Genomic DNA, 14,668 nt, shown 5'->3' on the forward strand with positions numbered 1-14,668 from the left:
TCCTATAATCACCGGTAAGGATATTCTTGTGGTAGTGTTTTATCTAGCATTCACCATGGTCATGGTGGTAAATAACTTCAATAGGATCCTTTGTAGGAGATGTTTGAGCTAAGGCAGGATATGAAGTTGGACCCCAGTTGTTCAGTCCCTCAAATACCAAAACTACTTGAGGAATCAAAATTTTGCCCTATAAGTCATTTGAGAACTATAAAGATCAAGACACAACCACCCCTTCAGATGCTCACAATGTGGGAAAAGCTCATCATTGCCTATTGACATGTGGCAGTGGTAGGTTTCGTGGGAGAATGAGAACATCACATCTCTCACATACCCATTATATTATCTCACACCCCTCTAATAATGATAGAGCCACTATTGTTCCTGTGGATGTGAGTAGGATCATTGATCTACCTATTGAGCCTAATCCATCTGCTTAATTTATATCCAATGCCGATAATCCTAGAAAGAATTAGTTACAATTGGATCTCAACGCACTTGATGCTTTAAATCTTGGTCCCTAAGGCCATCTCCAACCAGCCTATAAAATTGGGGTTTTCAATCATATTTGGCACAGAATCAGCTCCAATCTAGCGCTAAATCTTGCGGCAAATATGAAGTTGCTACAGTGACACGCATGTTACGTGTCACTGTAGCAATGCTATAATTTTTTTTTAGTTTTTAATTTCACTTTTTTTATTTTTTTTTGTTTTTTAGTTTTAATTTCAGTTTTTTTATTCTTTTTCTGTTTTTTAGTTTTTTTATTTTATTTTTTCAGTTTTAATTTTTAATTTAATATTTATTTTTTATTTTTTTCAATTTTAATTTTCAGTTTATTTTTTTCAGTTTTAATTTTTAGTTTATTTTTTCTCTTTTTTATTTTTTTGTCTTTCTATTTTTTATAAAATTTATATTTATAATTTAATATTTTAATCAAACTAATAAATTATAATTTAAGTTTGTATTTTTTAATTAATAAAAAATAAAAAATTAATGAAAATAAGACACGAAATATTACTTCATTAAAATTAATGAAAATTACACAAACAATAATATAAAAACATAGAAATGAATCATAACATACATTATCATCCATAGTAATAAGAAAAAAAAAACCACAACACTCAAAATACCACTAATACAACTAATGAAGGCTAAAGTAGATGCGCCTAATAGTTTGGCATGTTATCACCACTTCCACCAATATTGCCAAAGATTTCAGTAAACATATTAGATCCAGAAGGGGCGGTTGTTGAAAATATCCTCTTTTTTATAAAGTTTCTTGTTGTTGTGCTTGTATACAAGCACGGATATTTGGATTAGGTATAGACTTCAAGTCTCGCACCAAAATTTTGTCCTCATATCTCATTTGTTGAAAAGCAAAATTTTTGTTCTGCATTTCTAAGAACATTTGTCAATCTGTATTAGTTTTCTCTAACATCTTCATAATCTTGGAGTTATCATCTTTTAAATGACTAATTGAAGATGCTACTTTGTCATCCATTTTTTTCTTCAATTTGGCTTTCTTCTGTCCGCTTGGGAGTTCGTAAGGTGAGCTACCAACACTATCATCTAAGTTAATAGAAAAATGAGAAAGCCTAAGAGATTCTGGTGCTTGCGATTCTGGCGTGGGATTTTCAGATTCTGATGATACATAGTCAAATCCATGTTTTCGATTAATTTGTCTAGATGTAATAACATTATCTTTAAACATCTCAAAGTTCCTCACAATGTGCCACACATGATCGAATTTGAACCCTTTCTTATAGTTAGGATCGTCCAAAAGTATTCTCTTTGCTCGATTCATCTGTAAAGGATGTTATAAATTATATATTTGTAAAAATATAAATTTATGAAGAATAAAATATATAAAATACTTACAATATCTTAGTCTGATGCACCACTCAAATTTAAATTTTCCACTTGTAGAATACATCCGTTCAATTTCTTCACTGCATTTTCTATTGTCTACATTCTGCATTGTAAAGACCAAGCAGAATGTTTCACCCAAGATTTATCTCTTGTCAAATTGTATTTCTCCTTCACTCGAGACCATAATTGCTCTAAAAACTAGTTCGTACCAATAATGGGGTACTGAGTCATTTCCATGTAAGTTTCTTAGAGATGGACATCCTCATAAGGAGGGTACCTCGCACTACGAGATTGTTTAGATATTTTTCTTGGATTACAATGAAAGCGAGATTTTTTGATAATATTGGTTGAAATGAGAGACGACATATGAAGTTGTTTATATAGGCAACATAATATTTGATATCATCTTACCAAACCCTATCATGTCACACTTCCCAATAGCATAAGATAAGATTTTGAATAACACACCACCTTGTCTTCTTAGCAACTGTCGAATGGATTTCATTGCATCGACACCGTTGGATTTGATATCATCTTACCAAACCCTATCTTGTCACACTTCCCAATGCCAGAAGATAAGAGAATTGAATAATGTGCCTTATCTTCTTAGCAACCGTCAGATAGATTCCATCTGCATCGATACCGTTAGATTTGATATCATCTTACAAAACCCTATTGTGTCACACTTCCTGATAAGTGTTTGTGCGATATGAATGCGAAGCGTTCATTCCTTATGTTGAGCATTACTTTTCTCGGGTTTTTACACTAATATGTGTGTTTTTATGTTACTTTCGTGCAGGTAGGGTTGTGAGGCCGAGTATGAAGGAAAGAAGCCAATGTGGATCACAATGCACCGATTTTGGAGGAAATCTTGCTAAAGTTCAAATGCGAAGACATAGGTCGGGTGTGAGATGCTAGAGTGTGTGCCAACCTCCCCGTATTTGAGTTTGTACAACCATTTGGAGGGGCACAAGGGCAGTCACACTCAAGCATTCCGACTTATGCACATAGAACAAGATCCCCATCAACTTATCCGTCATTGAAGAAGCAAAGCGATCCACGGCATAAACGTGTGCCCGTTTATGTTACCTCGATGAAAAGTAGATTCGGGAGTATTTTTTTGACGATTACATCGTAGCGGGTGCACAATAGCAAATCATTGTAGCAAATCATGAGCGATTCATTTGTTCTGACCGACCCGAAAATGACAATTTTAGAGAATCCACATGGGCGTGTGGAAATTACCCACAACCGTGTGGAAATTCCGCACGGGGGCGTGAAGCATCCACGCCCGTATAGTCGCCCGATTCCAGCCCTATTTAAAGCCGAATCTGCCCCGATTTTTATATTCTTTTCTCCATCTTTTCCCCAACTTGCGAGAGGGCTTCGGCTAGGGTTTTGAGGGGTATTGGCTAGGTTTTTGGAGAGGTTCTATGTCTCAGACATCGCGCGTCGTTTGGAAGAAGGTTATTGGGATAGCTTTCATCGGCACCGATCCGGCGAGGTTTATCCTAGGACGGACAAAGGATCCCTTGCGACGAGTAGAGGACTCTCCACAAGACCATCGACACGACCATCGAGGGGGTTTTTCTATGGATTCATTGCTTTTACATTCTATTTCTTTGATTGTATTTAGCTCCATGGAGAGCTAAACCCCTAGTGGGTACTTGGGTACTTGTGAACCCTAGGATGTATTCATTTCATTGAATCTCTTTTTTATGCTTTCAATTAATTGATGTTTATTGTGAGTTCCAACCTTGAATGCTTGATTGTATGAACATTTCCCCTAGAGTGACACTAGGGTTGAGAGTTCTTGTTGGTAACCTTGTGAGTGAGTGACACACCATGAGCGTTAGCAAAGCTAGGTTGGAGAGGGTTGAGAGGGTGAGTCGAGAGGTACAGGAGCGTCCCCTTTCCCCTCCGACGTGATAGATTCTACCTCCGTTCCTCGAGTTCTTTGCGGCCATAATAGAGTGAATGGTCTAAGGGATGACCCTCCGCTAGGGCTTATTTCCGCGTGCAATGGAGTGAAGCGTTGAGGTGATCTTAGTACCTAGGGCTTAATCGTGGTTAGGGACCTTCCACCTGGACCAAAGGGTTAGGTTTATAATTAGGAAGAGATTTATCACTTGGAATCCCTAGAGCTCATTGCAACTCTATGCTAGTGCAAGGTGTTGAGATTGTTCGATTTCTCCTCCGGGACATGTGTAGAGTTAGGCATAGTTGACCTTAGATTTGGGACTATGTAATTAAGGGTTTCCACGACTCACTATTGCATTGATTAGAAAGCATAATAGAGGGTTCTTGCACTTGAAATGATTATCCTAGGCGGAGCATTATCCGAGTACCCCATCTTTATCGATTGCCTTACCTCCTTCTTTACTTTTGCTCTCTTACTTGTTGTTTTTATTGTTGAGAATTGAATCATTTTCACACTTATCAATATTGATCTTTCGCATAGCTAAGAATGGAATTAAGTGTTTCTATTCCTTATTCCCTGTGGATTCGATACCCGCTTACCAGGGATTATTACTTCGACAAACCCGTGCACTTGCGGGATATACGCAAGGGGACCTTATCACTTCCAATGCCAGAAGATAAGAGATTGAATAACGTGCATGTTATCTTCTTAGCAACTGTTGGATGGATTTCATCTACATCGACACCGTTGGATTGATATCATCTTACCAAACCCTATCATGTTATACTTCCCAATGCCAGAAGATAAGAGATTGAATAACATACCACCTTATCTTTTTAGCAACTGTTGGATGGATTTCATTTGCATCGACACCATTGGATTTGATATCATCTTACCAAACCATATCGTGTTACACTTCTTAATGCCATAAGATAAGAGATTGAATAACATGTCACCTTATCTTCTTAGAAACCATCGGATGGATTTTATCTACTTCGACACCGTTGGATTTGATATCATCTTACCAAACCCTATCGTGTTACACTTCCCAATGCAGAAGATAAGAGAATTGAATAATGTGCCACCTTATCTTCTTAGCAACTATTGGAATTTCCATGTTCTCCTCATCATTGTTTGTATTTTTTGTTTCTTCCTCGTTTGTATGTTCTTGTTGTGTTATTTTCTCCATAATGATTATTCTAATTTCAATTAAATGTGATTTATTGGCCTTTATCACACAAAAAAAGATTAAAAAAAAAAAATCATGATGAGGCCTTCAAACTTGGGATAGCTAAAACCATTGCTTTTGGTATCCTTACCCATGATGAGGTGCCCCCTGCCTTTAGCTATCATCCCTCACAAGCCTTGTTTCCTTACACTCCTCTTGTACGGTCTCTAATATGGGGACCTAGTCCGCTCGTGGTAGAATTGTTCCCTAGTTTCAACTTTTGTTCTCTTTTTTATCTTTTTTTGGGTGGTTATTAGTTTCTTAAAAAAATTGCTAATTTTGATAACATTTGAAATATAAATGTATTTTTTATAATTGCAAAAAATTTAATAACGACATTTATTATCATAAAAAATTCAATTATTCATAAAAAGTCTAAAATAAATTTGAAAGGGTGTAAAAAAAAGTGAGAAGTCATGAAAAAAAGTTTAGAAAAAAATTGGATGAACCACAACTAGCATTAAGACTAAGAGAGCATCATAAAAAGTCTGAAATAAATTTAAAAAGGGTGTATTGAGAAGTCATGAAAAAGTTTTTTTTTTTAGAAAAAATTGGATGAACCACAACTAGCATTAAGACTAAGAGAGCATCATAAAAGTCTGAAATAAATTTAAAAGGGTGTAAAAAAATTGAAAAGTCATGAAAAAGTTTTTTTTTTTTTTTGAAAAAATTGGATGAACCACAACTAGCATTAAGACTAAGAGAGCAATATAACAAAGCAGTCCACTGGAAGTGGAAACTGACAAAGTACAATAGCAACACAAAAACCAAAAGGAAAGGGAGAACAAAACTAAAACAAAGACAAAGGACTAGATTAACAATAGTTGTGAAATATAATTAACAATAGTCCGAAGCTTCAACAATAATTTTTATAGAATTATTTTCAATTAATTGAGATTTTCTCAAATTTATTATGTATGAAGTCACTTTAATAATTAAAATTTTTAAAAAGATTAATGGGTATCTACGGAAACTCTAAACTCCCACTTAGTTAATATCTTTTTGTGGGATTTGAACTCTTAACACCTTTTCCCTCCCTAAAGGACATAGCCAGTTAGTAATAAAAAAAAAAAAAAGAATTATGCGGCCATAGCTACCCTGAAATGGCTTTTGAAAATTTGTCGCATTTCTAAGTTTTCGTTTTAAGATACGGTGTTGTTTGCTGTCTTAGATGCTCCCTAGCTTTTTTTATTTATATAAAATAAATAAATAAATAAATAACTGATTAAGGCCTTGTTTGGATTGGCTTTTAAAAAAAGTGCTTTTTTCAGTTTGGTATAAGGGCTTATGAAAAAGATTTTTAGAGTAAGTTAAGTACTTCTCTGTATTTTGTATTTGGATGTATTAATGTAGAAGTAATTTTATATTTCTGAAGTTATTTTGATGTGCATTCATAAAAGGATTTTTTTAGTAGCAAATTACTAAAATGGGTATTCATTGAATTATAATAATATCCCAATTATTATGTGTTTATTACATTGGGGCGAGGATGAAAGCGGATGGGAGGGGAGGCATTCAGATCTTGGAGGAGAGGAGATTGGATGAGGATGCAAAAGACTTGGAGAGAAACTTTAAAAACCTAGATTATTTCTTTATTTCACAAGAATAGTTAAGTAATTGTGTAACCCCAAACTATTTCTGAAAAACTGTACTTTTTTTAGCTCAGAAGTACTTATCTTATAAAAAAAGGCTGCAAGTTAATCCAAACAAGACTTTATACCATTTTGATTGTAGTGCAAACCTGCGTTTGGATAAGAATGTTATTACTTATCTTTATGATAATAGAGCTGACATAAAATATAAATTAAATGGATGAAAACAAGTCTGCTACAATAAACAATTCCGCTTGATTCTAATAATACATAGTTGCCAGGAATCTAAATCCTTGATAATAAAGTTCAAAAAGGGAAAACAAGTGACGACTTTGATTGAAATCTCTGAAAACATGCAGCAACAAAGACCGAAAGTGGTATATCATGAGCCCTTTAGTTCTACAACATGTGAAGTTTTGATCATTCCTGTGGCATTTGATTAGTCATGGCCATAGTCAGATACAAACTTGCGGCTGAAAATTGATTGTACATTCAGACAATCTTTGAATAAGAACTCTAAATTCTTGCCGAAAGAGATACGAGAATGAGATGCACATCATCTTCTCCCAAAATGAACTTTTGTCTCTACTTGCACAAAACAGGTCACTTATATTAAAAACCTCCTATATATATACACACAGATAATTTGTTGATCTTCAATGTTGTAATGGTCCAACATTATTGCAGAGCATGTTTGCTGGTGGAACAACAACCTCATACATATATTCTTGGAGTGGGCTATGACAGTACTCATTTGGAATCCAAAAGTAATGAAGAAGTTACAAAACAAGGCCAGGACGACTGGTGAAAAGAGTTCGATATTGACCAAGGAGGATGTGAATAAAATGTGCGTGACAACATCAAAGGCATTGAGTTGTAAGGCTATAAGATTCCCACCTAAAAAAGAGAGTAATCATCAATGCAAGTGCATTACTGAGGGATTTAAAATCTTGGGACTTGCCCAAAGAGTTCATACCATATAGATTTATGAACATTGATTTAGATTTCCAATGACATGATTTCAAGTTTATTTCATTTGGTCTTGGGTGAAGGACTTGTAGAGGTATGCAGTTTGTAGTTACCACACTTGAATTAATCTTGCAAATTTTGTGCATCATCACTTTGGTTAGGAAGTGCCGGATGGATTGAGTGCAGAAGATTTGAATGGATTAGAACACTTACCTCAGTTCTGATGACTTATAAGTACTAAAACAATTCCACCCACGGAATCATACTCAGTGATAAAAGGATTGGAATGCTTCAGGGAAGTTCTATCATTGACAACCATCATGTGCACAGAACACTAGAGTTCCTTTACATTGAATGCAAAGATGCATCTTTCCTACATCAAGTGGTTAAAAAAAAAAATTCAAAACAAAGGTTTATTTACAGTAAATTGCATGGATTAAACTCACATATTAATATTAATAGAAAAGCAGACAATATTAGATTTTCATGAGCTATTCATTAAGAACACCTTGCCTTTCCGATTGTGACTTCACAAGGTTTCATTGGTCTATTGATTCATCTTGAGGAACTAAAATAAAGAATATATTCACATATTGAGGACTCCATGAACCAAATTTGCTAATTGAACCATTACTTGGAAAGGATAATTTTCAATTTCATTCGGATTTCTCCTTCATGTTGGGGGCTCATTCTTGAACCCAAAAAATAAGAAAAGAAAATTGTTCAATTGATTTGTTGTCATTTATTATTGGATTGCATTGTTATAATTTTGCTCTCAAACTATATGGTCTGGACTATGGACTAAACATGATAAACTAATTCAGAAAACACTTATTATTCAGAAGAAAACATTTAATTAACTGGCTTCCTTGCATGAAGGTATAACACACTTAATTTGACCCTGTATTCAAATATGCATTTATTTATTTATTTATTTATTTATTTTGTTGGATGAAACTCTTATTTAGGGATCAACTTATGCTGAACCAGTGAATAAAGTTGCAATATATGGCCCTCTTAGTTTGTGTTTTAGTTCCACCTTCTTGGGCTGTATTCACATTATAGGCAGTTATCTTAGACACATTGAAAATTTCATTCTGATGCTGAGTTTGGAATATGCAATATGTTTTTTTTTTTGGAAGAACCTCTCAACAGAGAAGCTATTTATTGAAGATAAAATCAGACTGAAAAAGGAATAAAGACTAAGTTGAGGAAATCAAAACACAGATTAGAAACTAAACCCAAAATTCCAAAATGATTTCATGATCCAGAAAGGTAAATCTTTTCCAAACAAAAAAAATTGAGGTGCTGATGTAGTAATCCATGAGTTGCTAAATTTGCTGCCGGAGAACCCCAACAGGAAGGGATGATATGAATCTGGGGACGGCCACACATGTCTAGCAGGAACTTCAGATTGTTAACTTGCGCTTCAAATCTCCAGGAAGAAATATGATCAGAGCATTGAAGCAGTTGAATGATTTCATATTGATCGCAAAAAATGTGTTTAACAGGGATGTAAAGGTTCATCGCAGTGTGAAGAGCAACTTCGACAGCAAGAATCGCGTCCGAAGATCCATCTGAGCAGCGGTAAAAGGAACATCCTGCAAGAGAAATCTTGTAATTAACATTTGAAAAGAAAAAACCAACTGATATTAACTGGAGGGTTTGATTTGAAGCAGCTTGAGTAAATAGGAAATTATCGTCAGCGGAGGAGAAATTGCACAACAGTAATTTTCTACCCACGAGCTGAGAATTACAGTGAGAATATTCATCAACGTGAGCAGCAGCCCTGGAAACAATATTGGAGTAAATTGGACAAGATTTTCTAAAGATAGCATCACACCGGCACAACCAAATGAACCAAGCACAAGCAGCAATGAATGCTAGGATGTGCTTAGATTGCTTGTATTTAGTAACCCAATTGCCTGATGAAAACCCATTAGAGAAAGATATGAGGGTATTTAACATGCTGATGATCTGTTCCCAAACCCCTTGAATTCTGTCACATTGACAAAACAAATGGTCAATGGTCTCTCTGTGAAGTCCACAAAAAACACAAGGGTTATCAGGGCCAAGATGGATGCTATTGAGAAATGCAGATGTGGATAAGCAACCTTTTAAACATAACCAAATGAAATGTTTAATTCTGGGAGCCATGGGAATGCTCCAAACAATGGCCCAACCAGCCCAAATATCAGAACTGTCCAATTGCTTGTTCAAAGTATGGTAAACAACAGATGAAACTTTGGAACAAGAAGCATTAGGAACCCATATCCAATGGTTATCAGAATCATAATCAATAGAAAGTAAATTCCTGCCCATGGAATCAACTTGTATGCCAAAAATGCGATTAAAATCTTGAACAAACCACTGATCATTAGTTACAATATCAGAAAAAGACATTTGGTCAAAGTCAACATCCATATTCAGAAAGATGGGCTTAAGAGCAACTGGTATTTCATAAAGCCAGGGATCCCAAAGAAGAGAAGTGTTCATAGGGTTAACATTGTTAATTTTGTAATGATGTTTAATAAAAGCAACAGATTTGCATAAACCTCTAAAGAACCAAAAGCACTTGGCAGGTGCAGAATTTTGCCAAAAATTGATTTTCCCAAACTTGTTAAGAAGAACTTCTACCCATAAACAATCATGATTGTTTAAGTATTTGAAAATATTTTTAGACATGAGGGAATGTTTAGCTAGAGCAAAATTTTTGATACCTAAGCCCCCCTCAGACTTACCTTCTGTTAAAATGTTCCAACTCACATTGTGGATGCCCTTTCCATTACCATTCCTATTCCAAAAGAATTTTCTCACTGCTCTGGTGATTTCTGATAAAATTAAATCATGAATAGGGTAAACAATTAAAGTATAGACTGGAACAGATAACAGGACAGAATTAATAAGGATTTCCTTGGTTGCAGGAGTGAGATGAAATTTAGCCCATTTGGAAGCTAATCTATTAACTTTATCAACCGAAGGTTGAAAAGTTAGAGGAGCTAATCTTCTAGGAGAGATGAACACCCCAAGATATTTAAAAGGGAAGGAGGCTTGCTTGAGATTCATGATGCTAAAGACCCTATTAAGAATGTGCTTATTCAGCCAAGAAGGGAAAAAAATTTGAGATTTATTAAGATTGGGCCGTTGACTAGAGAAGTTGCTATAAAATTTTAAACAAGATTGGATATTTTTGGCAACTCTACGAGTGGCAGGGGTAATTAAAATCAGATCATCAGCGTACATAAGATGATTGAAGTTGTGATGCAAGTTGCTATTAAAACCAGGGATAAGATTATGCTAAAGGCTAAAATTAAGAATGGTAGTAAGAGTTTGAGACACAATAATGAATAGATAAGATGAGATGGGATCCCCTTGACGGACACCTCTGGAAGAAGGGAACCAGGGGGAAGGTCTGCTATTGACTAAAAGAGAGAACGAGCAAGCATGAAGACATGATTTAATCTAGGAAACCCAGAGAGGAGGAAAATTCATTTTAATAAGAATGGTAAGAATTGCACTCCAACTAAGGGTGCCGTATGCCTTTTCGATATCAAGTTTGGTGATCATCCTAGGGGGGCTATGGGTATCACATTCAATCGAATGGGCAACCTCTTGCACAATGATAATATTATCAGAAGAGCTCCAATTGGCAACAAAACCCACTTGCTCACAACCGATGATATTAGGGATAACCTTTTTTAATCTATTAGCAAGCAATTTCGATAGAATTTTGAAACAGACATTACATAAGGAAATCAGACGGAAATTAGAAGCCATCTTAGGATTATCCTTTTGGGAATGAGAGCGACGTAAGTTTTGCCCCAAGAAGAAGGTATAAAAGAGGTTTTAAAAAAATACTGAATGGCTTCGAAAAGATGAGCACCCACAACAGGCCAGAAAGCTTTGTAAAATTCCACATTAAAACCGTCAGGGCCAGGGGACTTACCTGAAGGAAGGTCCAAGATGGTTTGATGAACTTCCTCCAAGGTAACATTGCTGATAAGAGATGCGCTGTCAAAATCAGTAATCCTGGGAATGTCAGGGGGAAGCATGTCGTGGTTACTCGAAAAATTGCTAGAAGCGTCGCTCTAGAGATGTTTATAAAAGTTTACAAAAGTGTGCTCAATACCGGAAGAGTCTCTGAAAACATTACCATTAGCATCTTCAATTTGAGAGATATAATTAGTATGAGAACGGGTACGATAAAGAGCATGAAAGAAACTAGTATTCTTGTCACCCTCAGAGACCCAATTTAAGCGAGCGCGCTGGGCCCATTTAATAGAGTTCTGACATTGTAAAGCAGCAAGTTTAGCGTAAAGACCCTTGAGAACAAAATGAGTGTTAGGATCAGAATCAGAAATCTCAATAGAACCTATTTCAGTTTCAGTATTATTAATAGCAATATCCAAGTTATTAACCCCATAATGACTCCAACGATTAAGATTAAACCGAGTTCGAGAAAGGAAATCGGAAAACACATGCATAGGATTACCCCGAGGAGTAAAGTCCCAAGCATCTCGGATACAAGAATGACATCCAAGATACTCCAACCAGTAATTCTCGAATTTGAACAAATGTTTCTTGAAAATTGAGGAAATATTAACAGTGAGAAACAGCGGAGAATGATCCGAAAAGGAACGATTGAGGTGCGAAAGGGTGTAGGATTTAAATATGTCATTCCACTCAAGATTGACCAGGTAACGGTCAAGCCTTGCCCATCGCCGAACAAAACCGAGCTGATTGTTACACCAGGTAAATGATTAACTGACATACTTAAGATCCAGCAGATTGTTACCGTCGATAAAATCGTTAAAAAATCTGGATTTACGGTTATAATAAGAGAAAGAGCCATCCTTATGCTCGGTTCTGGTAAGGATATAGTTAAAATCCCCCAAAATAAGCCAGGGAAGCTTAAGATTAGAAAGTTTAGATAGTTCGTACCAAAGGAACCTTTGATTAAGGCAACGAGAAGAGTAATAAACCACCGAGATGATGAGATTTTTAGAAAAAGTAGAAGAAACAACAATATGCAAAGCGCGACGGGAAACAACGATAGGAGTAACTCGAATGAAGGCCGAGTTCCAAAGGATAAAGATACCACCTGAAAACCCATCAGCGAGAACAGAGTCCCACTCCCAATGTTTGGGAATCTTTTTACAGAGACGATCGACACGATCAGCGTTGGCGCGGGTTTCAACTAAACAAACCAAAGTAGGTTTAAGCTTTTTGATGAGTCTGATGAGCCGAGAAGAAGTATCCCGATCCGAGATACCCCTGCAATTCCAACATATTATTTTAGCTGCAATCATAGTTCACAAAGTAAATGAAAATTAAAATTACTCCCTTGAGAAGAAAGATGAGGAGGATAGACAGCATCATCAAGATCCTGAACCCCCGGTTTCCATTCTGCCTTTCTTTGGCGAGGTTTCTTCAACGTGAACTCCTTTTCTGATGAGGGCATCCTGTCTAACCCTAGCTTGATATTGCATCAAAGTCATAGAGTCTTCCGGTTCGTTTTCCTCGTCAGGCATTTCATCGTCTTCATCTTCAGTGGAACCCTCATCGTCTCCGCTATCTACTTCCATTTCACTAGATTCAAGGGCAGACGAAACTTGGGAAACAAGAGAGTCATGTTGTAAGTCAGAAGAAAGAGAGTTGGTGGAGCCAACCGGAATCGAGGCTCTCAGGATGGGAGGGGGAGAATTGGATCTGGGTCCCGATCTAAAAGGGTCGGTTATCAGAGGGGCTCCTCGAGAAGAGCGAAAAAGGAACGATTTGATTGGGAGAATTAGGCGGTGGAAGGTCTCAAGGAGGGATAACAGCGTTTTGACTTGAAGGGTCTGACAGAGTAGTGGTCTGGGGATTAAGCGAAGGATAAAGCGGTGGATCTAGAGGGTTATCTCCTAGTGTTTCATTGATCATGAAGTTGTGGTTAATGGCTAGATTTGCAACAGGATTTTGAACGTTTAATGTTTCAACGACGTCAGAGTGTGGTGAATCATGAGAGGCGTGGAAAGTGGACGACCGCCCACGACCCCGAGCACGGCCGTGCTGGCAGGAAACCAAAAGCCATGGTCCGAAGTCAGAGGCCATATTGTCATCAGAACCAGGGACGAAGATGGGATTAGATACATCCATGATATGATCTACGTCGTTCGAAACCTGGGCAGTTCTTTCCACCGGCACTCGTTCATCACGAGCGGGCAAAGAGAACCCACCGGCCCCGGACGAAGCAGCTCGAGTGCATGATTTACTACCATGACCAATAAGTCCACAGTTGTAGCAGAATATCGGCAATCTCTCATACATCACCACGACGAACACCTTCTGAAAATCATCTCCGATCCAAAATCCGCGACAAAGAGGTTTAGATAAGTCTATCTCGATGCAAACTCTAGCGTATTTGGATCTTGCCAGTGTGGATGTAAACTCGTCAACCTTGATAAGATTACCAAAGTTGCTAGCAATGGTCTCTAGAACATCACCGTCCCAACATTCTACCGGCAAGTTATGAAACTGCACCCATATTGCTGCGGAGTTTAGCTTAACGAAGCTTGGTTCAAAAAATGTTTTCCAAGGACACATCTGTAAAATGATCCCATTTACAGACCAAGGTCCATCCAGAAAGAGTTGCTGCATGACTTTTTTAGTAGGGCATCTAACCAGTAAAAAACCATTAGGGAGGTCGGAGATGAAGATCTCTCCAAAACTATTCTACTTATCAAGGAGTGACTCCTTGACCTGCTCGAAAGGAGGAGATTTTCCAAACAATTTGCCATACAAAGCATATTGAAATTTCATACGACCTCAGTTAATGGCATCTTTATCCAGCCGGACGAAGTTGGAAGTGGTGGCTTTGAGCTTGTTGAGAAGTTATTCGTTATGGAGAGGAGAGTTATCCAAAGAGTGAGTCAGAGAAGCTGCTATTTGAGACCAAGATTTTTTGGGAGGGGGAGGGGGTTGACTCCCGCTTGCCATGGCAAGGGGGGAAGCAAAACTCTCAGCAAGGTCAGGCTCTTCGGGGATGAGAGGCTATTCTTGTTGATGGTTAATCATAAGATTGGAAGGGAATATGCAATATGTTGACTA

At 37.0% G+C, this 14,668-nt stretch overlaps 1 protein-coding gene across 1 annotated transcript; it reads right to left on the bottom strand.

Annotated features, from left to right (window-relative positions):
• Positions 1-13,384: 13,384 nt before the first annotated feature.
• LOC120255418 lies at positions 13,385-14,218 on the bottom strand. The gene has a single exon (XM_039263244.1). The coding sequence runs from the start codon at positions 14,216-14,218 to the stop codon at positions 13,385-13,387; it is 834 nt and encodes a 277-aa protein (XP_039119178.1).
• Between the last annotated feature and the right edge of the window lie 450 nt (positions 14,219-14,668).

Source organism: Dioscorea cayenensis, unplaced genomic scaffold (genome assembly GCF_009730915.1).
Source record: "Dioscorea cayenensis subsp. rotundata cultivar TDr96_F1 unplaced genomic scaffold, TDr96_F1_v2_PseudoChromosome.rev07_lg8_w22 25.fasta BLBR01000990.1, whole genome shotgun sequence".
Lineage (NCBI taxonomy): Eukaryota > Viridiplantae > Streptophyta > Magnoliopsida > Dioscoreales > Dioscoreaceae > Dioscorea > Dioscorea cayenensis.